We start from the raw sequence: 22514 nt of genomic DNA on the forward strand, positions 1-22514 counted from the left end.
TTTCCCACACAGCCTCGTCAATTTCTAGGATTGTAATCTTGATGAAGTGACTACACAGGCGATTATGGAAGCCCGTTTCTGCCTCACAGTAAAAAAAAAAAAAATGATCTCATTAAAATGAGATAGTATCTCAATATAATGGGATAGTATCTCTATCTTTACAATCACTTCATCAAGATTACGATCCTATAATGAGATTGTTTCATAGTTTTTCGGGTAAAATTACAGTTTGTAGTATGACTTGCTTTATATTTCATTGGAAACATATGATCATGTTCTTGTGTATCTTCTCTTCCAGTGTATGATCACAGAATGGATGACCTGAGTGATTCCCTGAGACAAAGGAATATTCCAGAGGAAACTAGCGAGACTATGCTGAAAGAGAAGGTACTAGCTGAAAAAATAATCTGTACTTCAGAAACTACAGTTTTTTAAAGCATGAGTCTAGCAATGTTATCTAATTTAATTCAAATAGTTTGAATGCAATTCTAGTTCCGTTTTTGTAGAATTAAAGAAATTATTTTTTATTGTCCTTGTTTAGATTGATACCAACGTCATCCAGTTCATAAGAGATGAGGAGCTAAAGAATTACTTGCCATCGTATGGAGACCGCATAGCCCTACTAGGATACTGTAAAAGGAAGGGAAATGGCCCCCTAAGCAGTCACAAATCAAAACTGTTTGAGCCCCTGAAATCAAAGCTGGGTAAAAGAAAAACTACTCATGAAGATGGCTGTCGTATGGAAAAAGAAGAGCAATCTGAAACAACTGTAAAGAAGAATGCTCTCAAGTTCAAGAGAAAAATAGAAATAGGCTGGATGCTTTATGATGAAGAACAACAACAGGCTTTTAAACAAGTAAGAGCAAGACGAGGTGGTGGAACAAGGAAGGTCGAAATATCAAAGGATGCTAAAAAAAAAAGTGAGATAATCCAGATGGCTATTGGCATTTTCTTTCCAAATGGAAGAAATAGAGAAGGGTGCATAGCAGATTTTGAAATAGATCTAAAAGGATATCAGGAAGTGGCAATTGATGACAACATCACTGTTGGACAAATGTTTCATGTTACAAAACTTACTATTCTCAGGTTTTATCTGACCACCCATAAAAAGAAGGCTAACCAGTCAGTCAGTCAAGATGAAGTTATGTCTTCACCATTTTTTTCAGGATCAAGGCAGTTCTCTGAGTCAGCCCTCTTCTTCATTTGCTGTAAATGTTGCAATGACCAGCCAATCTACAATACCCAAGGAGTAACTTCTGATGTAATATTTGTTGGAAACATATCAAATCATGACACTATTAACTTTTCACTTCATTCTACAGAGCTTAGGGAGGAGGATTTGGATAGCAGTAACATAGTGTTTGTAGGACCGTTTTCTGACAGTGAGCCACAGATTTTGGATCATACTTTGCCAATATGTCCTCAATCCCCATCATCTGCCAAGGCAGTGAAGAAGATACCGTTAGTTTACAGAGGACAGTACTAGTAGAGGACAGTACTAGTAGAGTACTTCCTGAGCTCATTGCACATTTCTGTGAATATGGACTTCTGGATAAAGATTTCAAGATTCAGCTTGTGCTGCCAGATGAAGCACCTGAGATGGGTTATGATGATGGAGGAGTCGTTACAGTCTTTCTGAATTCTGGAAAGAATTCTATGACCTGTGTACTACAGGAAACACTTATAAAGTGCCTTTTCACCTGTCATACTAGAGCGAGCAGCCTTTGGACAGGTAAAAAGTGAGGTGGTGGAGAATTTCCTTAAGTGCTTGTCTGAATCGGGGCGCTTTGTGTTTCAGTCATGGCAGTCAGACCTCAGCAGTGTTGACTGTATTGTACCGTGTACTTAATACCCTAGATAATAAAAGGACCGGAGCCAGGACATGCGTTAACAGCCGTTTACTCGTAGTAGCCCCACCCCTGCGCATGCGCGCATCATACATTCTGTCTCACTACATCTCCCCCTTTTAAACCAATGTTTCAAAGTTATTTACAAAATCAAGACTCATATCTATTCAAGCTGATACTATTATTTTACTTACCGCTGATCTCACTAAACTCCGATAGGGGGTACTATTGTTACATTAACTTAAGATCAAACATAACTTCAAAATAAACTGTACACATTTTGCATCACGTCACACATCACATTACTGTCTCTGGTTTTTTTTTGTGTTTTTTTTTTAGAACAATACTGCAACATTCCAACTCAGAACGCATAAGAACCTAACTGAGAGGCAGGGTGGACTACCTGGTCCTCTCTGTTGTGGTATGGAGGTTTATTCTGCTCCGTGTATACACACAACACTATTCTACAAGTTCAGTCTTTTGATGGGCTTGACTGCTCTGCCCACTCTGGTGCATATTCCCGGATCTGGAGTGGTCGATGGTGAAGGCACAACTCTCAAATGAGTGCGGTTTCTTCTGAGACTGCCATTTGAAGTGTCCACGTTGTATGACCTTGGTGTCCCTGCTGATCCGGAAACTACTCTAGTGCGTGTTTTGTTCTTTATCCAGACTCTCTTGCCTGGCTGGAGTGGTGTCTTCTCCTTTGCTCTGTGTCGGGTGTTGTATCCCTCCGCCTGTTTTCTTTTAAGTTCCTTGTCTTTGACCTCAAAAGCTCTCAAGTCTGGCCAAGCTGGTGTGAGGGAGCTTGGACACACTGGGAGAGGTGTTTGAATGTTGCGCCCCATTAGGAGCTGCGCAGGAGATGCCCCATGAGCGAGAGGGGTTGCTCTGTATGCCAGTAGTGCTTTGTGAGGGTCCTCATTCTTTTGCAACAGGGCTTTCACATTTCTAACAGCACGTTCTACTTCTCCGTTGCTTTGGGGGTAACGGGCGCTACTGGTCAGATGCTGGAAGTTGTAATCTGTAGCGAACTCTGCAAACTCCGTTGCTGCAAACTGTGGGCCGTTGTCGGTGACAACTGTGTCGGGCACTCCATGACGGCTGAATATGGCTTTCATTTTCAGAATCACTGCTGATGCTAGAGTGCTTGTGAGGTTAGCAACCTCAATGAATCGGGAGTAGTAGTCTATGACCACTAAGTAGTGACCTTTTTTCCATTCAAACAGGTCTGCAGCTAGCTTTTGCCACGGGCGTGATGGCAAGGGTGTGGTCAGGAGAGGTTCCGGTGTATTGTGACTTTCCTTGGCACAAACTTCACACTGGCGTACCTTTTCTTTTATCTGACGTGTCAGACCTGGCCACCATACTGCTTCATGAGCTCTCGCCATACACTTAACCATTCCCTGGTGGCCCTGATGAAGAGTTACCAAAATGCTCTGTTGCATGCTTGCTGGAATCACAATTCTTCTTCCCTTCATCAGGAGACCATCAGCCATCAACAGGTCATTTCTGTGCTGCTGTGCACACACTGGATCCTGTTCTTGTGCTCGCCTAATCTGCATCAGTTTCTCTGGCGATGCAGGCAGTTGCTGAATGACTTCGTCGATGTGAGCTCTCATGTCACTCTGAAGCATGAGATCCTTGAAGGGGGGCTCTTGAAAGAGCATCTGCTGCGATGAGATTTTTGCCTGAAATGTGCACAATGGTGTATGTGAACCGCAACAGTCTCAATCTGAAACGCAGCACACGAGGGGGAATGTCATCAAGTGCTCTTGTGCTGAGGAGACTTAACAAGGGTTTGTGGTCTGTCCGGATCTCAAAGTGCAGGCCCAGGAGGTAAGTTTGAAACCTTTCACATGCCCATGTGATGGCCAGGGCCTCCTTTTCAATTTGGGCATATCTACGCTCAGTTTCAGTCATACTTCTGGAAATAAAGGCCACTGGCCTCCACTCTCCTGATGCTTGGAGTTGTGACAAAACACCCCCCAGTCCATAGGAGGATGCATCTGCTGACACTCTAGTTGGCCTGTCAGTGCAGTATGGGGCAAGTACAGCCGATGAGCTGAGCTCTTCTTTCACCTTTGCGAAAGCTGACTGTTGCCCTGGCCCCCATGTCCACATGTTATCAGCTTTCAGGAGGTCCCTGATTGGTCCTGTGAGCTCTGCAATGTTTTGGGAAAACTTTCCCACATAATTCACCATGCCCATAAATCTTTTTACATCTGTCACGTCTTTGGGTGGTGGCATGGCTGCAATGGCCCTGATCTTGTCGGGGTCCGGCCATATTCCCTCTCCGCTGACGATATGACCCCGGAATTTCACCTCAGTCACTGCAAACTGGCATTTGTCGTTCAGGGTGAGGCCTCGCTGCTGTAAGCGTTGTAGCACTCGATGCAGCCTTTCATCATGTTCCTGTGGCGTGGTAACCTGACAACAGCCAGATGCATGTCTCGCTCCGCCTAGCTCCTCTCACATACATCTGGGAACCCGCTCATTGAAAGTGATTTCCCCAACTGAATTTATGGTCTGTCCAATCAGGACGCAGGGCGGGTGTGTCCTGGAGTGGACAAGCGACCGTGAGATTCCAACAACAATGGCGGCTCGCATTGAGGAAGCAAGCGTTAGCATTGATGCTGCTATTTCTTCTGTGTTGTCTAATCTATCTGATATTGTTTCATTAAAAGAACATCAGAGAACGGCTTTGAAGGCTTTTGTTGGTGGAAACTATGTTTTCGCCCTTCTCCCGACCGGATTTGGCAAGAGCTTGATCTACCAAATGGCTCCTCCTCTCACAGCGTCACGGGTTAGCTTCGGTGTGAGTGGTTGAAATAGCACGTCAATAAAGATGACAGACAAGTGGTTTATCCAATCATATGCAAGGAGTCTTGATAAGGCCCAGCCTTCAGTAAAGGCAATTCCTATGGCGGGTTCCCAGATGTATGTGAGTGGAGCTAGGCGGAGCGAGACATGCATCTGGCTGTTGTCAGGTTAGTGGCGTGGCGCCAAACACCAAAATGTCATCTGCATGACAAACCGTTCCTTCAAGGCCATCCAGCATCTGCGTCAAGCGCTTCTGGAAATTCCAAACGGAAGTCGGTTGAAGCAAAAACGGCCAAATGGCGTAATAAAGGTGGTGAGTGAGGCCAATTCCCTTTGCAGAGGGATTTGCCAAAAACCTGCAGTGGCATCTAGCTTTGAAAAAAATTCTAGCTCCAGCTAGTTTCGCGAGCATCTCATCAACTGCTGGGAGGATGTGTCTTTCCCTGCATACATTCTCATTTAGGCGGGTGAGGTCGACACAAATACGGATCTTTCCATTTGGTTTTGGTACTACAACCATTCCTGAGAACCACTCTGTTGCTTCTTCTATGGGTGAAATAACTCCCATTGCCTCCATTCTATTTAGCTCCTCTTGAACCTTTCCTCTTAATGACAGAGGCAAGTGGCGTAGCACTGCGAGGGCAAATGGTGTGGCATTTTCTTTCAATTTAATCTTGTATTCTCCCTCTAGCTTCCCTAAACCAGTGAACACTCTGGGATATTGCTTCACATAAGTATTCTCTGTGGCAATGGCATCCACTTGAGTTAGAAAGCTGAGGTCTTGTATGAGTGGCAAGCCAAGGAGTCTTGTTTGGAGGTGACAGTTTCCCATGCAGCTTTTCAGAGTACATGTGTTTTGGGATGGCTGTCACTGCAGCGCCGGTGTCGAGCTTGAACACCAGTTGCTGACCATTTACTCCAATTGACTTTTTCCACACTGTGCTAGGTGCAGTTGTCATTGTGCCCAAAAACAAAGTTTCCACTCTTTCACTCATGTCACTCTGCTGAAGTTCCTCCACTCTCATTTTGGTTTTACACACAGCCGCAAAATGTCCCTTTTTCTGACATTTCTTGCAGTCTGTATTTCGAGCAGGGCAGTCTTTGAATGAATTCCCATGACATCTGCCAAACCTACCACATTTGTCTTTTGCATCTGTCTGCTCTGGTCTATGGTTTGTTTTGTTCCTTTGTTGACCATATTTTTGTTTGTGTTTAAATCTAACTGCATTTGTTTAAGGCTAGGTTGTCAAAAAAATCAACAAGAGAGATATTACACCACACATGCACAAGTTCTGCATATCTGTTCACTGTCAGGGGAGCAGTCAAAAATTCTATCTCTGGAAAGCCATGATGCCAGACATCAAAGTGTAGCCGACATTTGTTATGCCATAATTAACATGTTAATTGTTAAGTGACATAATAAATTATAAGAGGTAAAATGAAAATGACTGTAGGATATGTTTACAAGTTCACAGCCAAAATAAACAAATATAGGACCTGTTTGTTATTGTATCTTTATTTACACAAATGTGTTGACAGTTGTACTTGTTACATGGCATTCATATTTATAACAAAATCTTTTTCTAATTTGTCTTTTTTGCACATTTTATTTCTTTTGTGGAAGGTTATAAAAAGTCTTCTTTTTTTGTTTTACTGGGCACAACTTGCTAAATTTCTTTATCTTAAGCTAATTAAACGAGTGCATAATGAATTGTTCTCTGTTGGCAGAATACAAAATAAATACACTTTGAATAAAGTGTAGAGTCTGTTTATGATTTGCTGTTGCACTCTAAATAAATCGATTGGACATAATACAGAAAAACATACATGTAAAGAGTAATGAGAATATTTGTACTCTTTATATTTACACATGTATTTACACAGGACATATTTTGTGGACCTGGGTGACTTAGAGAAGCTATTCCCTCAGCCCATCACTGATCATTTGACGGAGTCTTACATAAAGATTAGTAATTTCATACACATCATCTGTTATTACCAGTGGGCTCAGTCATGAGTCCAGTGCATAAGTGAAACACGTCGACATCACAGGGAAAGTCCTTGAAACGACATTCTTCTATACATATTTCCAGCTTTGTTAGATTACAAACTAAAAAATTGGGAACCCCATACAGGTTGGGAACAACATGCATTAATGTGGGACAACCATGAGGAGCCCAAGGATTATTTGACCGTATACGACGGCCATTCCATACCTGGACAACTTGATCCAACTCCATCTGTTTAATAAAATAATCAGGAAAAAAATATGAAAAAAAATCATGCTTTTTTATAATTTGTTATTTATTTCAAATTTGGGTGCTGAAGGCAAGAAATAAATTTAAAGTACCTGTATTGTTTGTAGGAAGCAAAACTGGATCAGTGATTTGTCCAGAAAGCTGTCAAGAAAATAGCCATCGGCTTTAAGCTGGTGGAACGGTCCATCCAAAACTGGGCACATTCACTTCCTAAAGTGCACCATCGCTCTATACTTTGATTTCCTGTACTCGGACAGAGAATAACAGATTCAAAACCATTTTCATTCTCGGTGTTGTGCAGGAATCTTTGCATTGCTGCCACACAAGTGTTCTCTGTGCCATGATCCATTCGTATCTTTTGTGGAAATCCATTGTACCCCAATCACAGAATCAATAAAATAGCCAGCAATAATCTGAGGGTCACTATTAGTCTTGTATGCTTTAGCCAGATCATTTTCCTAGAAAAGCCATCCACGCATCCATTAACACATATCCCATAAGGCTTAAATATGTCGTACCCATCCATGTGCCAGACATAGTTTGGTTCCCGACTGACATATAAACGTCGTCTCAAGCGATTTTGTGCAAGCAGGTCAACCTCGTTGAGATCCAATAAGCGCATCAAAAGACGAACCGTTTCCCTGTCTGTGACTATGCCAGCCATCCAACATTTCTGATGCATCCACCTGTAGCCGTGCTGTCTCCCGCCGTGTTGTTGTTGAATAAAAGAGGCCACTTCTGCAACATCTGTCTTATTTTTCCGACTACTTTTTACACACTGATCACAGAAAATATAGTAAAGCCACTCCTTGCAATTGAAAAGAGGAGCAGCAAAAGCATCAGATGCATCTGTACTCACTTCACTTGAGGTGCTTCAGGATCAAAGATGCTTAAGGCGCATCTGACATTACACGCATCAAAAATGAAGCAGCAGATGCGTCTTTGCTGCTAAAATTGCATTTGAGTGAATGTATCATTTTTTTTGAGTAGCATTTTTACCTAATAGTTTTGACTCTTGATTAATTTTTTGGATGGTATTTTGTACTTTTACTCGAGTTTAAATATGATAAAGTAGAGCCATGCTTAAGTACAATTTTTTTGTAGTTTATCATCTTCTGACCTCAGATTATACGGATTTATATTTCAATTGTTCACCAAGTAAAGCTTTTTCTAAGAAGCTGTGAATTTAGCATTTTAGCAGTTTTTATACATTTTAAGTCAAACCATAATTAGTATCATCTACTGAGAGAGATATAACATTGAAAGCATACTATAAATAATAATTTAGTTTAAACTTTTTATTCAAATAGCGAGACAGCACAAGAAAGAAATGGGAGAATGAAAGGGGAAAAAATAAGGATAAGTAACTTTTTGCATCATTTTCTGGTGACATTTTCCTTCATGAGTTCAGTTCTTGTAGATTCTGGATCACAGCAGATGCCAACTTCTTGTAAGCCTCCGCCTGGATGTAAAGAAGCACAACAGCAAAAAAAAAAGCTTTATACAGATAAATGAATTACTATATTAACTATGTGAAATAATCAAATTTCCTAAACTAACTGACAAAAAATAATAAATCCACTGTAACAATCGAACTGAATGCTACAATGTACAGTGATGTAGAAACCTCTAAACTGTCCGGGTAAGAAATGACTATTGGTTGTCCTTTGTCTGACATCTCCCTGATGGTTAGGTGAAGAGGGATGTCCCCTGAAATGCAATAAACACATGTACAAAACCTCTTAATGACTATGAAATTATTCACTACTTTCCAAGATATTGTCTGGTAAGTGCTGCAAGAATCAAAGATTGTTTTATGACGCAAAATAAAGACATTTTTCATTCCTCAAGCCTCATAAGAAATCTTCAAAAGAATTATGTAAAAAAGAAAGAAAATAATAGAAGGAAATTAGTCACATCATAAGAACCCTGCTAAAGTTTGCAACTATACTGCTGTTTTGAATTTCTTACCCAAAAACTTAACTCCAATTTTCTCTGCAAGTTGCCGTACCCCGTCGGAGCCAAAGATGTGGGTTTGGTGATTACAGTTGGGACACTGGAAGACATTCATGTTTTGAATGAGACCTAGAACCTGTGGGGAAAAAGCCAAATTTTTTTCCCCATAACTTCCTTCATCATTAGACAGGACAGATTCTCTGATTTTGTAAAAAAATAGATTACCGGCACGTTGACTTTTTTAAACATCTCCACTCCCCTGCGAGCATCCAGCAGAGCAACATCTTGAGGTGTTGAAACAATGACTGCACCTGCACACAAAATATTGGCATGTTAAAAACCTTAAAAAACTAAAATGTATTTTTAGAATGGTGTGCGCAAGAAGGACAGACCTGCTACTGGAATATTTTGAGAGATGGACAGTTGGACGTCTCCGGTCCCAGGAGGCATGTCTACCACCAAGTAGTCCAAAGCCCCCCATTGTACCTACAAACACAAGTAGACAGTTTCCGCATTAAATGAGAGGATGGGAAAATAGTAAAGAACAAAAATAAATTCAGCTCTTCTGTCACACCTTAAGCTAGAAACTTAAGACTTTTACCTGTCTGAGTAATCTCTCTATAGCAGACATTACCATCAGTCCCCTCCACACAATGGGAGATGTATCCTCCACTAGGAAGCCCATTGACATGCTGACAGAAAGGGCAATTTATGCTAAGAAGCATGAAAGAAAACATGTGTAAAAATACCCAATCCGTCAAACTGATTTAACTCACCATGGCACGCCATAGTTGATAAGAGGAATCATTCGGTTATCTGGAAGAAGGCAAGAAAAAAAAAAAAAAGTTAAACTCGGATAACTTTAGACATCATTTCTAAAATCTCAGTTTCAACATAACACACCATCACTGAGCTCTGGGTTTCCTTTAAGGTTCATGAGTTTGGGTATAGATGGGCCATAGACGTCAGCATCCAACAGACCAACTGTCTTAGACTAAGAGAGAAGAAATAAACCAGATTCAGACAGGACACTCCCAATAAACTGACTTTCGTCATTGATGTGCTGAAACCCAGTTACAAAAATCAATCAAAAAAAATTAAAAATCGATAAGCTTAATACATGATTGTAAGTATTAAACTTTAGACAGCTATTCCCAATCATGCATAATGGTTAATAAATAAACTGCTCAAAAAAATTAAAGGAACACAAAAATACATAAGATCTCAATGGGGAAAAAGCATGCTGTTTATTAATACTGATATGGACTGAGTGATGTGTTAGGAACAAAAGGATGCCACATCATTTGATGGAAATGCAAAATTATCAACCTACAGAGGGCTGAATTCAAAGACACCCCAAAAATTACAGTGAAAAAATTATGAGGCAGGCTATAGTCCATTTTTCTGAAATTTGATTGCAGCAACTCAAATGGTATTCAGTTATTTGTATGGCCCCCACATGTTTGTATGCATTAGAGGTGAGTATTGGCATGAGTGTTGCGATTCGATACATGTCGCGATATTTGGGTCACGATACGATATTATCACGATATTGCACTATCACTATATATTGCCATATTTTCCCCAGCTATCAAAATCAAATGATGAGATAAAACAGCAAGTGCTGTATATTTTTATCAGAAAATATTGATTAGGTATTATTATCCATGTTGTTTGGGGTTTTCTTCCACTGTGACTGCCTCTAATACAGATTTGGTGCTGCACGCATAGTTAAAGGGCTCCACAGCGCTTTCTGCCAGATTGGTGGTGCAGAGGTAGCCCATTTTCCCATCAATGTTTTATGTAACTATTTTTTTTTTTTTTTATCGATACTAAGAAGTGAAAGATCGATATTATATTGGGCAGCCGAATATCACGATATATCGCCAAAACGACTTTTTCCCACACCCCTAGTATGCATGCCTGACAATGTCGGGGCATGCTCCTAATGAGACAACTGATGGCGTCCTGGGATATCTCCTTCCAGATCTGGACCAGGGCATCACTGAGCTCCTGGACAGTCTGAGGTGCAACCTGGCTGCATCGGATGGATTGAAAGATAATGTCCCAAAGGTGTTATTGGATTTAGGTCAGGCGAGCGTGGGGGGGCCAATCAATGGTATCAATTCCTTCATCCTCCAGGAACTGCCTGCATACTCTCGCCACATGAGGCCGGGCATTGTCGTGCACCAAGAGGAACCCAGGACCCACTGCACCAGCATAGGGTCTGACAATGGGTGCAAGGATTTCATCCCCATACCTAATGGCAGTCAGGGGGCTGTTGTCTAGTGTTTATAGGTCTGTGCATCCCTCCATGGCTATGCCTCCCAGACCATCACTGACCCACCACCAAACCGGTCATGCTGAGCGATGTTACAGGCAGCATAACGTTCTCCACGGCTTCTCCAGACTCTTTCACGTCTGTCACATGTGCTCAGGGTGAACCTGCTCTCATCTGTGAAAATCACAGGGCGCCGGTGGCGGACTTGCCAATTCCGGTGTTCTGTGGCAAATGCCAATCGACCTCCTAGGTGCCGGGCAGTGAGCACTGGGCCCACTAGAGGATGTCGGGCCATCAAGCCACCCTGGTGAAGTCTGTTGTTGTTGTCTGTTGTTTGTTCAGAGACATTCACACCAGTGGCTTGTTTGAGGTCATTTTGTAGGGCTCTGGCAGTGCTCCTCCTGCTCCTCCTTGCACAAAGGAGCAGATACCGGTCCTGCTGATGGGTTGTAGACCTTCTACGGCCCTGTCCAGCTCTCCTGGAGTAACTGTCTGTCTCCTGGAATCTCCTCCATGCTCTTGAGATTGTGCTGGGAGACACGGCAAACCTTCTGGCAATGGCATGTATTGATGTGCCATCCTGGAGGACTTGGACTGCCTGTGCAACCTCTGAGGGTCCAGGTAACGCCCCATGCTAACAGTAGTGACAGTGACCCTAACCAAATGCAAAACTGGTGAAAAAAAATCAGAAAAGATGAGGGGAAAAAATGTCAGTGGCCTTCACCTGTAAAACCATTCCTGTTTTGAAGGTCATCTCATTGTTGCCCCTCTAGTGCACCTGTTGTTAATTTCATTAACACCAAAGCAGTTGAAACTGATTAACAACCCCCTCTGCTACTTACATAACCAAATCATTATCCCAGAAGTTTAATTAACTTGATACTACACTCTGATTACAAAGTGTTCCTTTAATTTTTTTGAGTAGTGTATTAATGTATCAGTCAAATCTCTCACCTTGGGCGGTAACATTGTTTAATTCAAATAAATGTGAAAAAGAAAGCTGAGCGATATCTTACATGATCAACGGCCATAATCCCAAGAGCCAAGTTCACTGCAAAAACACAAACATATTTTAAATGAATCCAACGGTTTATTTGGCAAATACTTCAACCATAAACTTTAAGCAAAACTCAACCTTTTATTTTGTTTTCAGCTGAACTACGAAACTAAGATAAAGTTACTGTTACAAACAATTCCACAAGTATGGGACCATGCAACTAACTCTTGTTTTCCTAATAGATTTTATCAGTTGAGTATTTATATATTTTAATAATCTGATAGCATTAGGCTTTGTAGTTTTTACTGTTGCTTTCCCTGCATAATCTTTACCAGAAGAAGCTAAAACTAAGTCACTTTAATTCTGGATAGGGCTGGGCGATATAGGATTTTAACATTTCACAATATTGTTCTTCATTTCAAGCGATATCAATATATCATGATATAAAATGAATCACAATATTTGTCAAGTTTACATGTTCCATAGCTCATTAGTGAGATTCAATTCAGTTTATTTATATAGCGCCAATTCACAACACGTTATGTCAAGGCACTTTACAGTTCAACCAGATCATACAGTTAAATTGATTAAAAGTTTCCTATCTAAGGAAAACCGGTTGACTTTATCAACTCATTGACTCGAAGGCAATCCCTCACATCGAGCATGCTTGAAGCGACTGTGGAGAAGGAAAAAACTCCCTTTTAACAGGAAGAAATCTCCAGCAAAATCAGTCACGGTGTGAGCGGCCATCTGCCGAGGCCAACTGGGGTTCAAGGAGACAGAAGTAGATATACAAAAAGAAGTAGACTCTTAAGGCAACTTTCAACCAGCTCCACAGGTGGCTCCGTCCATGAAACATACAGCTTGACAGACGAGCTCCAAGCCAGAATGAAGAGAGCACATACAATTAGTCACAATCAGAGAAACGGGAATACTCTGAAAAACAGGCCAAGCTCCAACATCCAAACAAAGGCAAACAATCATATCTCTGATGTAAGATGGAGCTTGGCTATTTAAGGTTCTATATGTGAAAAGGAGGATTTCATATTCTATTCTGAGTTTAACAGGAAGCCAATGGAGAGAAGCTAAGATAGGAGATATATGATCTCTATTTTTGATTTTAATCAGAACTCTGGCTGCAGCATTTTGGATCCACTGAAGACTTTTAACTACAGTTTGTGTGTGGACTTCCTGATAGTAAAGCAAAACAATAGTCAAGCCTTGCGGTAACAAATGCATGGACTAGTTTCTCAGCATCACCCCTGCACAGGATATTTCTAATTTTTGCAATATTCCGCAGATGAAAGAAGGAAATTCTAGAAACTTATTTGATATGAGATTTAAATGACGGGTCTTGATCAAAAATAATACCAAGATTTTTTACTTTATTATCCGAGATCAATTTAATCCCTTTCAAATGAAGTGACTGACTTTGTTTTTTCAAAGACTCTGATCCAAAGACTATAACTTCTGTTTTGTCTGCATTCAGGAGCAGAACGTTAAGAGTCTGCCAGGTTTTTATGTCTTTTTATGTCTAATACATGCCTGTAATCTATGTAATGGGTAAGCTTCATCTGGATTTATAGGCAGATATAGCTGAGTATCATCAGCATAACAGTGGAAATTTGATCCAAATAAGTCCATTATCTGTGGCCCTGAGAATATCATCATTGACTTTCACTAGAGCTGTTTCAGTGCTATGATTAGCTCTAAAGCCAGACTGAAACTCTTCAAAAAGTTCATTATGGTGTTAGTTGTCACACACTTGGTTGGAACTACTTTCTCAAGAATTTTAGGTAAGAAAGGGAGATTAGGTATAGGTTTATAATTGACCAAGTCATCTGGGTCTTAAGCAAAGGTTTAATTAAAGCAACCTTAAAAGCCTTTGGTACACATTCCTCTAACAGGGAGGGATTAATCACATCTAAAATGGAGGAGGAGATCAAAGGTAATACCTCCTTAAATAACCTGGTTGGAACTGGATCTAACATACAAATTGAAAGCTTAGATGAAGACAATAGTTTTGCTAACTCTAAGTTCAACTGGATCAAAGCAGTCTGATTCTATGGTTACCTCAAGCCCCTGTCACACCTTGATGATTTAGCCAGTGTGTGCCTTATGTACGAAAGATCTGGCAAAGACACTGGCATTTGTTGGATAAGTTATGTTTTGTCAGTGTTAGTATTGTATAAGGTATGAGCACGCTGAAGTCGCTGGCATACGTCAACACATTTGAGCATGTTCAAAATTTCTTGATGTACGCCAGCATATGCCATAACGTGGGCAATAAGTTACAGGCAAGTTATTTGATTGGTGACATAGGTTAAGTGTAAGTTATTCATGGTGTCTAGCTTATCCAAAACCTATGAGTAACTTTTGCATAACCTATGCGCAACTTATAAAGAACTTATCTCCAACGCATAGCAACGTATTTGATGTGTTCCAGACGACAGCTTAGCATGTTTCTAACTTACAGCTACTGTATAATGGTGTGTTGACAGTGTTTTGGTATGAAAGTGGGTTCACAGGAGGAAGCCATCAGTACTCCTCCACGCTTCAAACGTTATACAAGATATTGAGGATCCAGCAAGGCTGAGACGGGCATACATACTAGCTGTCCCCCAACATCAGCATGACCTCATCAATTTGACTCTGTTCCAGTTGTAGGGTGAGCAAGAAGAAAAAAGGACCAGTATGAGAACCTCTACGACACACAGGATGGTAAGTACACCATTTCCACATTATTTATGCTTCAGTAAACGAAAAATCAGAAAATATTTTTTTTCCTATTTAAATGACGTTGTAGCTAAGCCTACCTCTGTAAACTGCCTCTTCATGTTTCTGGGTTTAAATTGTCAGCACATGCCCAGTGTTTTTGTCTGTTTTTTAGGTGTGATTCTGTGGTAGTGTTACAGTTCCACTAAATGACCCGGTATATGTACTACAGTGTCTTCATCATTGTTGATGTGTACAATTAAGACTGGTATGTACTGCATCTTTGGTGCAACCTTCAGTCAAGGAAACACCTTATGACACCGAAAGAACTGCACCATCTTTCTATAAATATTGCTGCAAGCTGCATGTGAACCTTTCAGACACTAGTTTACAGTTTGTAAAAAGCACTTAAATAACTCATTACTAAATTTGCTTAAAATATCTCAACAGATTAATCATGATTAATCGAATTTTTTAAGCCTTAGAACATAGTTTAAAATATGAATTGTTGGCTAAATTAACTGTGCTATTTGCTTCCTGAAGAGAAACTTTGATCATTCATTTAGTTCAACAAAAAACTGGAATACTTAAGAGAAATTTTATCCAAAACATATATCTATTTTTGTGTGATAAAGATCTAAATGAAAATTCTTTAATGTTTCTGCAGAAAAGTTTGGTAGTACCTGCTGTTGTGGACTTGCCCACGCCGCCTTTTCCTGAAGCAACAACAATCACCTGTTTGACACCTGGTATGGGTTTCTGCTTAGGAAGACTCCTGGCCATTTGCTGCTTCTGTCTGTCCTGCAGTCCTTTATTGTCCACCAATCCCTATGACATAATAACAAAGAGAAACCACTTTCACACCCATTACAGTAGGGCTATGATTTTCATAACTAATATACACAAAACATAAAAAAAATCTAAATAGTGACAGGGAGGTTCTGGAAGGAGTCAGAATGGTTAACGGTTTATGGGGTTACAGTTCTACATGTTTTAATGATACTGTATAAATAAACTAAATTAAATATATATATATATTTTTTTTTCCAAAGTGCCAATGTATTACACATCACCTCATGGCCCTTTACAGAGACAATTCAACACGATCATACAGTCAGATATCAGGAAAACCAAAAGATTGCATCACGCAGTCTACCTAGATGAAAATGTGGTGACAGTAAATATTCACCTGCATGGTGTGATGGACTTGACGACAGTCCCTCACAATGAGTATGCATGCAGCGAGATGAAAAATTCCCTATTAAAAGGTACAGCTCACATTGATATGCCATGCTGGATGAGCCACTTGTGTGGGTTGTAGAGTCTGTCTCATGCTACCACAAGTGTAAAAGTACCACCAACACTAAAAAACATTAAGCCAGAGATTATAGGTACTGAGAAGTGGTCTGTGGTCCCCACTAGCAGAACCCATCCTTTATTGAGTGTGTTTGCTGATTGCCAATAATATCTGCCTGTTGTCTATTCCATTTGCACAACAGCATGGGAAACTGGTTGTCAATCAGTCTTGCTTCCTAAGCGGACAGTTGGATTTTACAGAAGTTTTATTTCATTGAAGTTATATTGTGCTGTTTGTGTTTCCTTTATTTTTTTTTAGCAGTGCAGTTATTAATAACTATTGGCCTTGCAGAAATCAAATGCTTACATAATCAGATAAACAGATAAAGCCATCATCATATTCTTTAGAGACCTTCACTTCTGGAACAGACTCAAGTCTTTAAAAAAGAGAACTGTAAATCTGCCAGAATTAGCAAACAATATTAGGACTTTTCACACCTGACAAACAGGTTTTGCTGAAAGTCTGTCTGAGACCCTAAATTCAGAAGGATAACCGTTTTGGACAATAATATCTACGCACTAGTGATGGGTCCCAGCAACACTGATGCATCAGCGTATGTTTTGAGTAATAGTCTCTATGTCAGTGTGCGTATAGTTTCAAGAAAGCATTTTAGTTTTATTTTAATTAAGTTTGTTGCAACGATTTTACAGTTTGAAGAAATAGGATTTTACAGTTTGAAGAAATAGAAATTTACACCATATGCCAACCGTCACAAGGATGTGCATGACAAGGAACGGATATATATACTGCATGCAACATTTAAGTAGTTAACATTGTATTATTTATTGAGCTCTTCAAGTTATTTACTGTCACAGGTAGGAGCTTTGGCCGGAGAGTAAGTGTTGGGGCCGGTATGATTTAAGGAGGGCCACCCCTCGCACGCTGAAATTAGGAACAGCCCACCGGGAAAATGCCCGGTATCACAGATTACCAGTCCGAGCCTGAAGTCAGGTGACCAATACCGACGCCGTTTCAAAATGACTGAAACACTAAAACTGTGCTTGTAAGCGCATCTGTGAACGGAATGCATCTACAAAAAAAATCTTTGTTCTTTTGCTTTTCATTTTGAAACTCATGAGGAAATATGTTGCAGCCTTAAGACAAAATAAAGGTTTCAGCCGTGTGGGACCATTTTCATCTCATATTTGTTTTTGATTTTCTCATTGTGTCATCCTGTTCCTCACAGTTATCACTCAAGTTATCTGAATTTTATGAAATTTAAATTGACATTTAGTTTACCGTACTTCCTGTACTCATGTGGTATATGTTTACGGTAGTCCACAATCATCATCATTGAAATGTTCACCTAAATGTTCACGTTATTTATGGATTGCATCTAAAAAAATCAAACATATTTTCATATAAACAAGGATATTAAATAATACGATATGACACAGAATGGCTTAAATTCCAGTATTACCAGGTCATCAAGTCAGTGTCCGTTTAGTCTGTCAAATAGGCTGCATGTAGGGATTTTAAAAGTCCAGCAGGTGTCAGTATTGAGTGACATTGTATCAACGCAGTCTTCATACAGTTTGGAAATGTGTCGAAACGCTTCACGAAGCTCCATCAACCCACCACTACTACACACATTAAAAGCCCTAGTCGTTTGAGTATTTTATGTCCTTTTTTGTTGTTCTATTTTATTTTCTGCTCTTTCATTCAGCCAACGAAACTGCCACAAAAAAACCAGTAAGCTAGCCTCCCAGCTACCAGGGGGTCAAATTAAACACAAGGTAAAAAAACAAAACACAAACATTACCCGATAGCAAGTCAGATGCACCCCACAACCAGTTCCGAGTTTTATCTCAGTTGCATTTTGGAACATTGATGCGTTTCGGCTTGATATTTTCAGTAAATGGGACAGTCTGCAGTATGTGAAAAGAGGCATTTTTACTGCGCATCAAGAAGAAGAAGAAGAAGAAGAAGAAGAGGAGGAAGAAGAAACTAAGGTTTATTTTGAAAGTCAATACCGGAAGTTTTACTTGAACTCCGATAAAATAAAATAGATAAAAACGGCTCAAACACCAACGGGATTTTTTTTTTTTTTTCCTAAAACCTCTAACGATCTTCGAAAGGAAATTAACATTGAGGTATGAATTAATAACTTCCCTCTGACATCATTGATGACTACACTCCAGTCTGGTAGGTGGGGGTAAATGCACCTTAAGTTGGTTGCCATACACCAATAAAAAAACATAAGAAGAAGACTTTCTTCTTTTTTTTTTTACTTTTAACACCATTTTTATAAACACAATTCAAATATATAAACAATAGACGTAAAACAAGTGTCAGTTAAAAATCACTATTAAGATATAAACAAGTGTCAGTTAAAATCATTAAATGAGGAGCTTGATGAAATGTAGATTTCCATCATCTGACACAGTACATACAATGTTTTTAAAACCCCACAACTAATAAAATCCTCCATGTTCTGTGTGGCTCTGTGGAAGTAAAACTCCAGCCTTAATCTGGCTTTAACGTTGCACTTCCACAGAGCTGCAACATCCAGGTGAGATCCTTCCTGCAGTCTGTCTCTACAGGACAGGTAAATGGCCATTTTTGCTTCGCTGTTTGAAAAATTTAAAAATCATGCCTTTGACTTATTCCTTCTGTTTTGACAAACTCCCCCTATAAAAACGGTCCCAAAAAGACTAAAAACACTAATTAAAAATGGTCTTTAGCCTTACACATTCCGTAAAAACGTGGAACACGTTTTCAGACAGACCACAGAGGACACTCATTTAAAACACTCCAATTAATAACTGATAAAAACGAGTTTGTGGCAATGGAGCCGTGTAAAATCCTACATTGGAGATCACCGGTTCGGTTTTTTGATCGGAGGCTTGTATAAAGTCCTCCACTGGGGTGCTTTTCCATGAAGTTTTTCAGTCCATTAGAGACCGGCCAGTTCTGAAGGTGTCGTTGGTTAATGACTTTTGCGCAGCAGTGGTAAAGGGGTTTCTGGTCCATAGTCGATAAAACCATTCTCTGTGGGTCCAGGCTGGAGAAGAAGAAGACTTTGACTTTTAACATTACTTTATTTACACAATTCAAACATATCAATAATTGACGTAAAACAAGTGTCAGTTAAAAATCACTATTAAAGTAAAAACAAGTGTGAGTTAAAATCATTAAATGAGGAGCTTGTTAAAATGCAGTTCTCCATCATCTGACACAGAACATAAAATGTTTATAAAACCTCACAACTGAATAAAATCCTCCATGTTCTGTGTGGCTCTGTGGGAGTGAAACTCCAGCCTGATCCTGGCTTTAAGGCTGCACCTCCACAGAGCCACTGCGTCAAGGTAAGGTCTCTCCTGCAGTCTGTCTCTACGGGACAAATAAATAGCTATTTTAGCTTCACTGATTAAAAAGTTTAAAAGTCTGGCCTTTGCCTTGTTGCTTTTGCTTTGACACACTCCTCCAATAAATAGGGAAGTTGTAAAAATGGTGCCAAAAAGACTAAAAACATTTGTTAAAAGACTAAAAATGGTCTTTAGTCTGACGCAATCCATAAAAACATGAAAAACATTTTCAGACAGACTGCAGAAGGGACACTCGTTTAAAACACCCCGATTAATGACGGATAAAAACGAGTTCTCATTTGGAGATTGCCTGTGTCATGATGGGTTGTGTTACTAGCCCAAATGCAGAACACACACAGAGGCAGAGGGAAAGTCCAAAGGTTTATTGAACACAGACTGGGTTCTTCCTGGAGGGCAGAGAGGACAAAAACAGGTTAGGTTCAGGTTATCAGGGAGTCAGATTCAGGCAGGCAGGTTGGCTCAGGCTTGCTAACCATAACTGGCAAACAATCTGGCAAGGAGGGAAGTTATCCTCCAGCTTAAGTAGTTCCTCTTGATGAGCAGATGGGGAACAGCTGTTGCAGGTGAGCACAAGCTCTCAGAAAGGGATCCACGGCGCCCTCTGGTGGCCAAACCTCTGGATCCCAACAGTACCCCCCCCTCAAGGGCGGATTCCAGACGCCCCAGATCAGTCCAAAAAAAACAAAAAACAACCCATCCAGGGTGGGCGGAGGGAGAACCAGGCAAGGAGGGCAAGAAAGTTTCTAGAGGTTGAATCTCAGGAGGCCAGAGGCGAAGCAGACGCTCTAGGGGCCAGCCGCGGGGCCGGAGGCATGGCAGACGTTCTGGAACAGGCTCGGAGGGGGCCGCGGACTGCGGCTCAGGAGCAGACCCAGAGGTAACCGCCGACAGCGGTTCAGGAACAGGCTTGGACTGGACCGCCGATTGCGGCTACGGAACAGGAACAGAGGAGCCCGCCAATTGCGGCTCCGAATAAGGAACAGAGGAGCCCGCCAATTGCGGCTCCGAATCAGGGGTCTTTGGAAGACACAGAGCGGGCTCAGGGGTCTCCAGACGGCTCAGAGCGGGCTCAGGGGTCTCCAGATCACGTAGTGTCAGCAGTGATTTGTAATATCCCCTGTTGCTCACCTGTGAGTTTCAGTGAGTGGGTGATGTCTACTTTTTGCTGACCACTTTAAGCTTTGGATGTTTTTTTTTGTTCTCTTTTGGGCTTGATCACGGATCGAACCTGTGGATTTATTTTTTCTTGTTTGCTGCATTGCATGTTTTGAAGATCAATAAAAGAAAAGTATCTGAACTGCATCTTGGACTGACCTTTTGAGCGCGCCAACAAGGATTCCCCTGCAGAAAAGTATCTTGAAGTTAAAGATCGAAACTAGGAAATGGTGGAAAGCATGATGAGAAAACCAATAGGACCATCAGAAACTGGCAGAGTGACAATAACTAGTGATGGGTCTGACGACACTGAAACCTCGGTGCATGCGCCGAGCAAACAGGGTGAAGCCCCGTGTCGGTGCGCGTATCTCGTTAAGGAAAACCACGTGACCGATATAGTTCCTGTGTCTTTTGATTGTGATCGCGTCAAATTGTATTTATAAACAGAAAATGTATCGACACGTGGGTTTTGTTGGATGGAGATAGCTTGTATTGTTTGCTTTGCATCGGTTTTTGGCTTGTCATTTAAAACTATGGATCAACCAAGGAAGAGGAAGTTTTCTCCCGTGTGGGATCATTTTGAATAAGGTGATATATAAGTGATATAGCTCAGCTCACTACAAATGATTATAAAATCATAGAGGTCTCCTCTATGATTTTATAATCATTTGTAGTGAGCTGAGCTATATCTGTGTGCTTGCTCCATTTAATCAGGCGACAGTGGAGCTGTCTAAGGAAAAAAGAGTGTCTGGATCAAAGGTTATCCCAATGCTCAAAATGTTGCATCACTCACTGCAATGCAATGCATTAAATGTAACCATAGAAACCACAATCAATCTTGTGGAAAACCTGAAAAGAAGACTGCTAGAAACTCTGTGCAACCTGGAGTCATTAAGTGTAATGACAATACCAACAATGCTGGACCCTAGGTTCAAGACGATGGCATTCTTAAGTGCGTCAAAAGCCAATGATGCAGTGAAAAGACTAAAATCAGAGTGTGCGGCAGTAATGAGAAACGCTGTACCGACACAAATGGAAGATGCCAAAGCTGGACCTACAACTCAACCATCTCCTTCCAATCCAGGTATGTTATGATTCCTAATTGTGTTCATTTGTATTTTAATGTTCATACAAATCACTCCATGTGAATACAATGAATAAGTAACACAGATGCATTTTATTGTTTCCTCAGATGACAACCTGTGGCACCCGCTGGACATGAAAGTCAAGGAGAGCAAGGCCAATTCAAATGTCACCACCGATGCCATTTTCGAGGTACAAAGATACATCTCCGAGGAGAACACACTAAGATCACAGGATCCACTACAATACTGGAAATTGCAAAGACTAAATTACCCTACCTTGTACAAACTTGCAATGACATTTTTATGTACGCTGTCATCATCACTGCCCTGTTAAAGGGTGTTCTCAAAAGCAGGAGAAAAGGTTTGTAAGCGGCGCAATCACCTTGGCTAAAATAGGTTAACGCAGCTGATGTTTCTAAATAAAAATGTGTCAATGAACCTCGTTCAGTCTGTTTCCAGTCTTTATTGAAGTTGCCTGCAATTATTTTTTTAATCCAGCAGATGTCGCCATTAAGTGATACAGCTACACAGTTTCAACACAGTGTCGACACAATTTGGGAAATGTGCCATACGCCTCATCTGCCCATCACTAACAATAACCTAAAGATAAATTAGAAATTATGTGGGCAAATATGATTAAGTATTTATTATGTTGGGTTCAGTTAATTATATATATATATATATATATATATATATATATATATATATATATAT

At 40.5% G+C, this 22514-nt stretch overlaps 2 protein-coding genes across 3 annotated transcripts in view; one reads left to right on the top strand and one right to left on the bottom strand.

Moving 5' to 3' along the window:
- Positions 1-6271: 6271 nt before the first annotated feature.
- Positions 6272-18172, bottom strand: nubpl (nucleotide binding protein-like). Of its 2 annotated transcripts, XR_001481251.1 has the most exons (12): positions 17994-18172; positions 15558-15702; positions 12179-12213; positions 9785-9875; positions 9658-9697; positions 9483-9573; positions 9274-9367; positions 9107-9192; positions 8897-8981; positions 8553-8635; positions 7018-8387; positions 6272-6907 (listed from the first exon to the last, which is right to left on the bottom strand). XR_001481251.1 is itself a non-coding variant. In XM_015375306.1 (11 exons), exons 1-11 carry the CDS (start codon positions 18120-18122, stop codon positions 8325-8327), a joined length of 978 nt encoding a protein of 325 aa, XP_015230792.1. In that variant the 5' UTR covers positions 18123-18172; the 3' UTR covers positions 7973-8324. The 2 variants fall into 2 exon arrangements, 1 of the variants encoding a protein (XP_015230792.1); XM_015375306.1 differs by lacking the exon at positions 6272-6907 and having other exon boundaries at positions 7973-8387; positions 8897-9017.
- A 186-nt stretch (positions 18173-18358) lies between these two features.
- The window catches only part of hltf (helicase-like transcription factor), a 31901-nt gene continuing 27745 nt past the window's right edge, over positions 18359-22514 (top strand). Inside the window, exon 1 of the mRNA XM_015375304.1 lies at positions 18359-18376. The gene's annotated coding sequence lies outside the window, so the exon portion shown is untranslated. The remainder of the gene's footprint in view (positions 18377-22514) is intronic.

This window comes from Cyprinodon variegatus, unplaced genomic scaffold (assembly GCF_000732505.1).
Source record: "Cyprinodon variegatus isolate N-32 unplaced genomic scaffold, C_variegatus-1.0 Scaffold116, whole genome shotgun sequence".
In the NCBI taxonomy this organism is placed as follows: domain Eukaryota; kingdom Metazoa; phylum Chordata; class Actinopteri; order Cyprinodontiformes; family Cyprinodontidae; genus Cyprinodon; species Cyprinodon variegatus.

What these genes read in the sequence shown, in the direction of transcription:
- nubpl (XM_015375306.1), bottom strand. Translation starts at nt 18,122, where the DNA reads ATGCCTCTTTTCACATACTGCAGACTGTCCCATTTACTGAAAATATCA. An exon ending in ATCAACTATGGCGTGCCATG is followed by an intron (nt 9,574 to 9,657) that starts GTGAGTTAAATC and finishes CCTTTCTGTCAG; the next exon opens with CATGTCAATGGGCTTCCTAG. An exon ending in TCAAAATATTCCAGTAGCAG is followed by an intron (nt 9,193 to 9,273) that starts GTCTGTCCTTCT and finishes TTTTGTGTGCAG; the next exon opens with GTGCAGTCATTGTTTCAACA.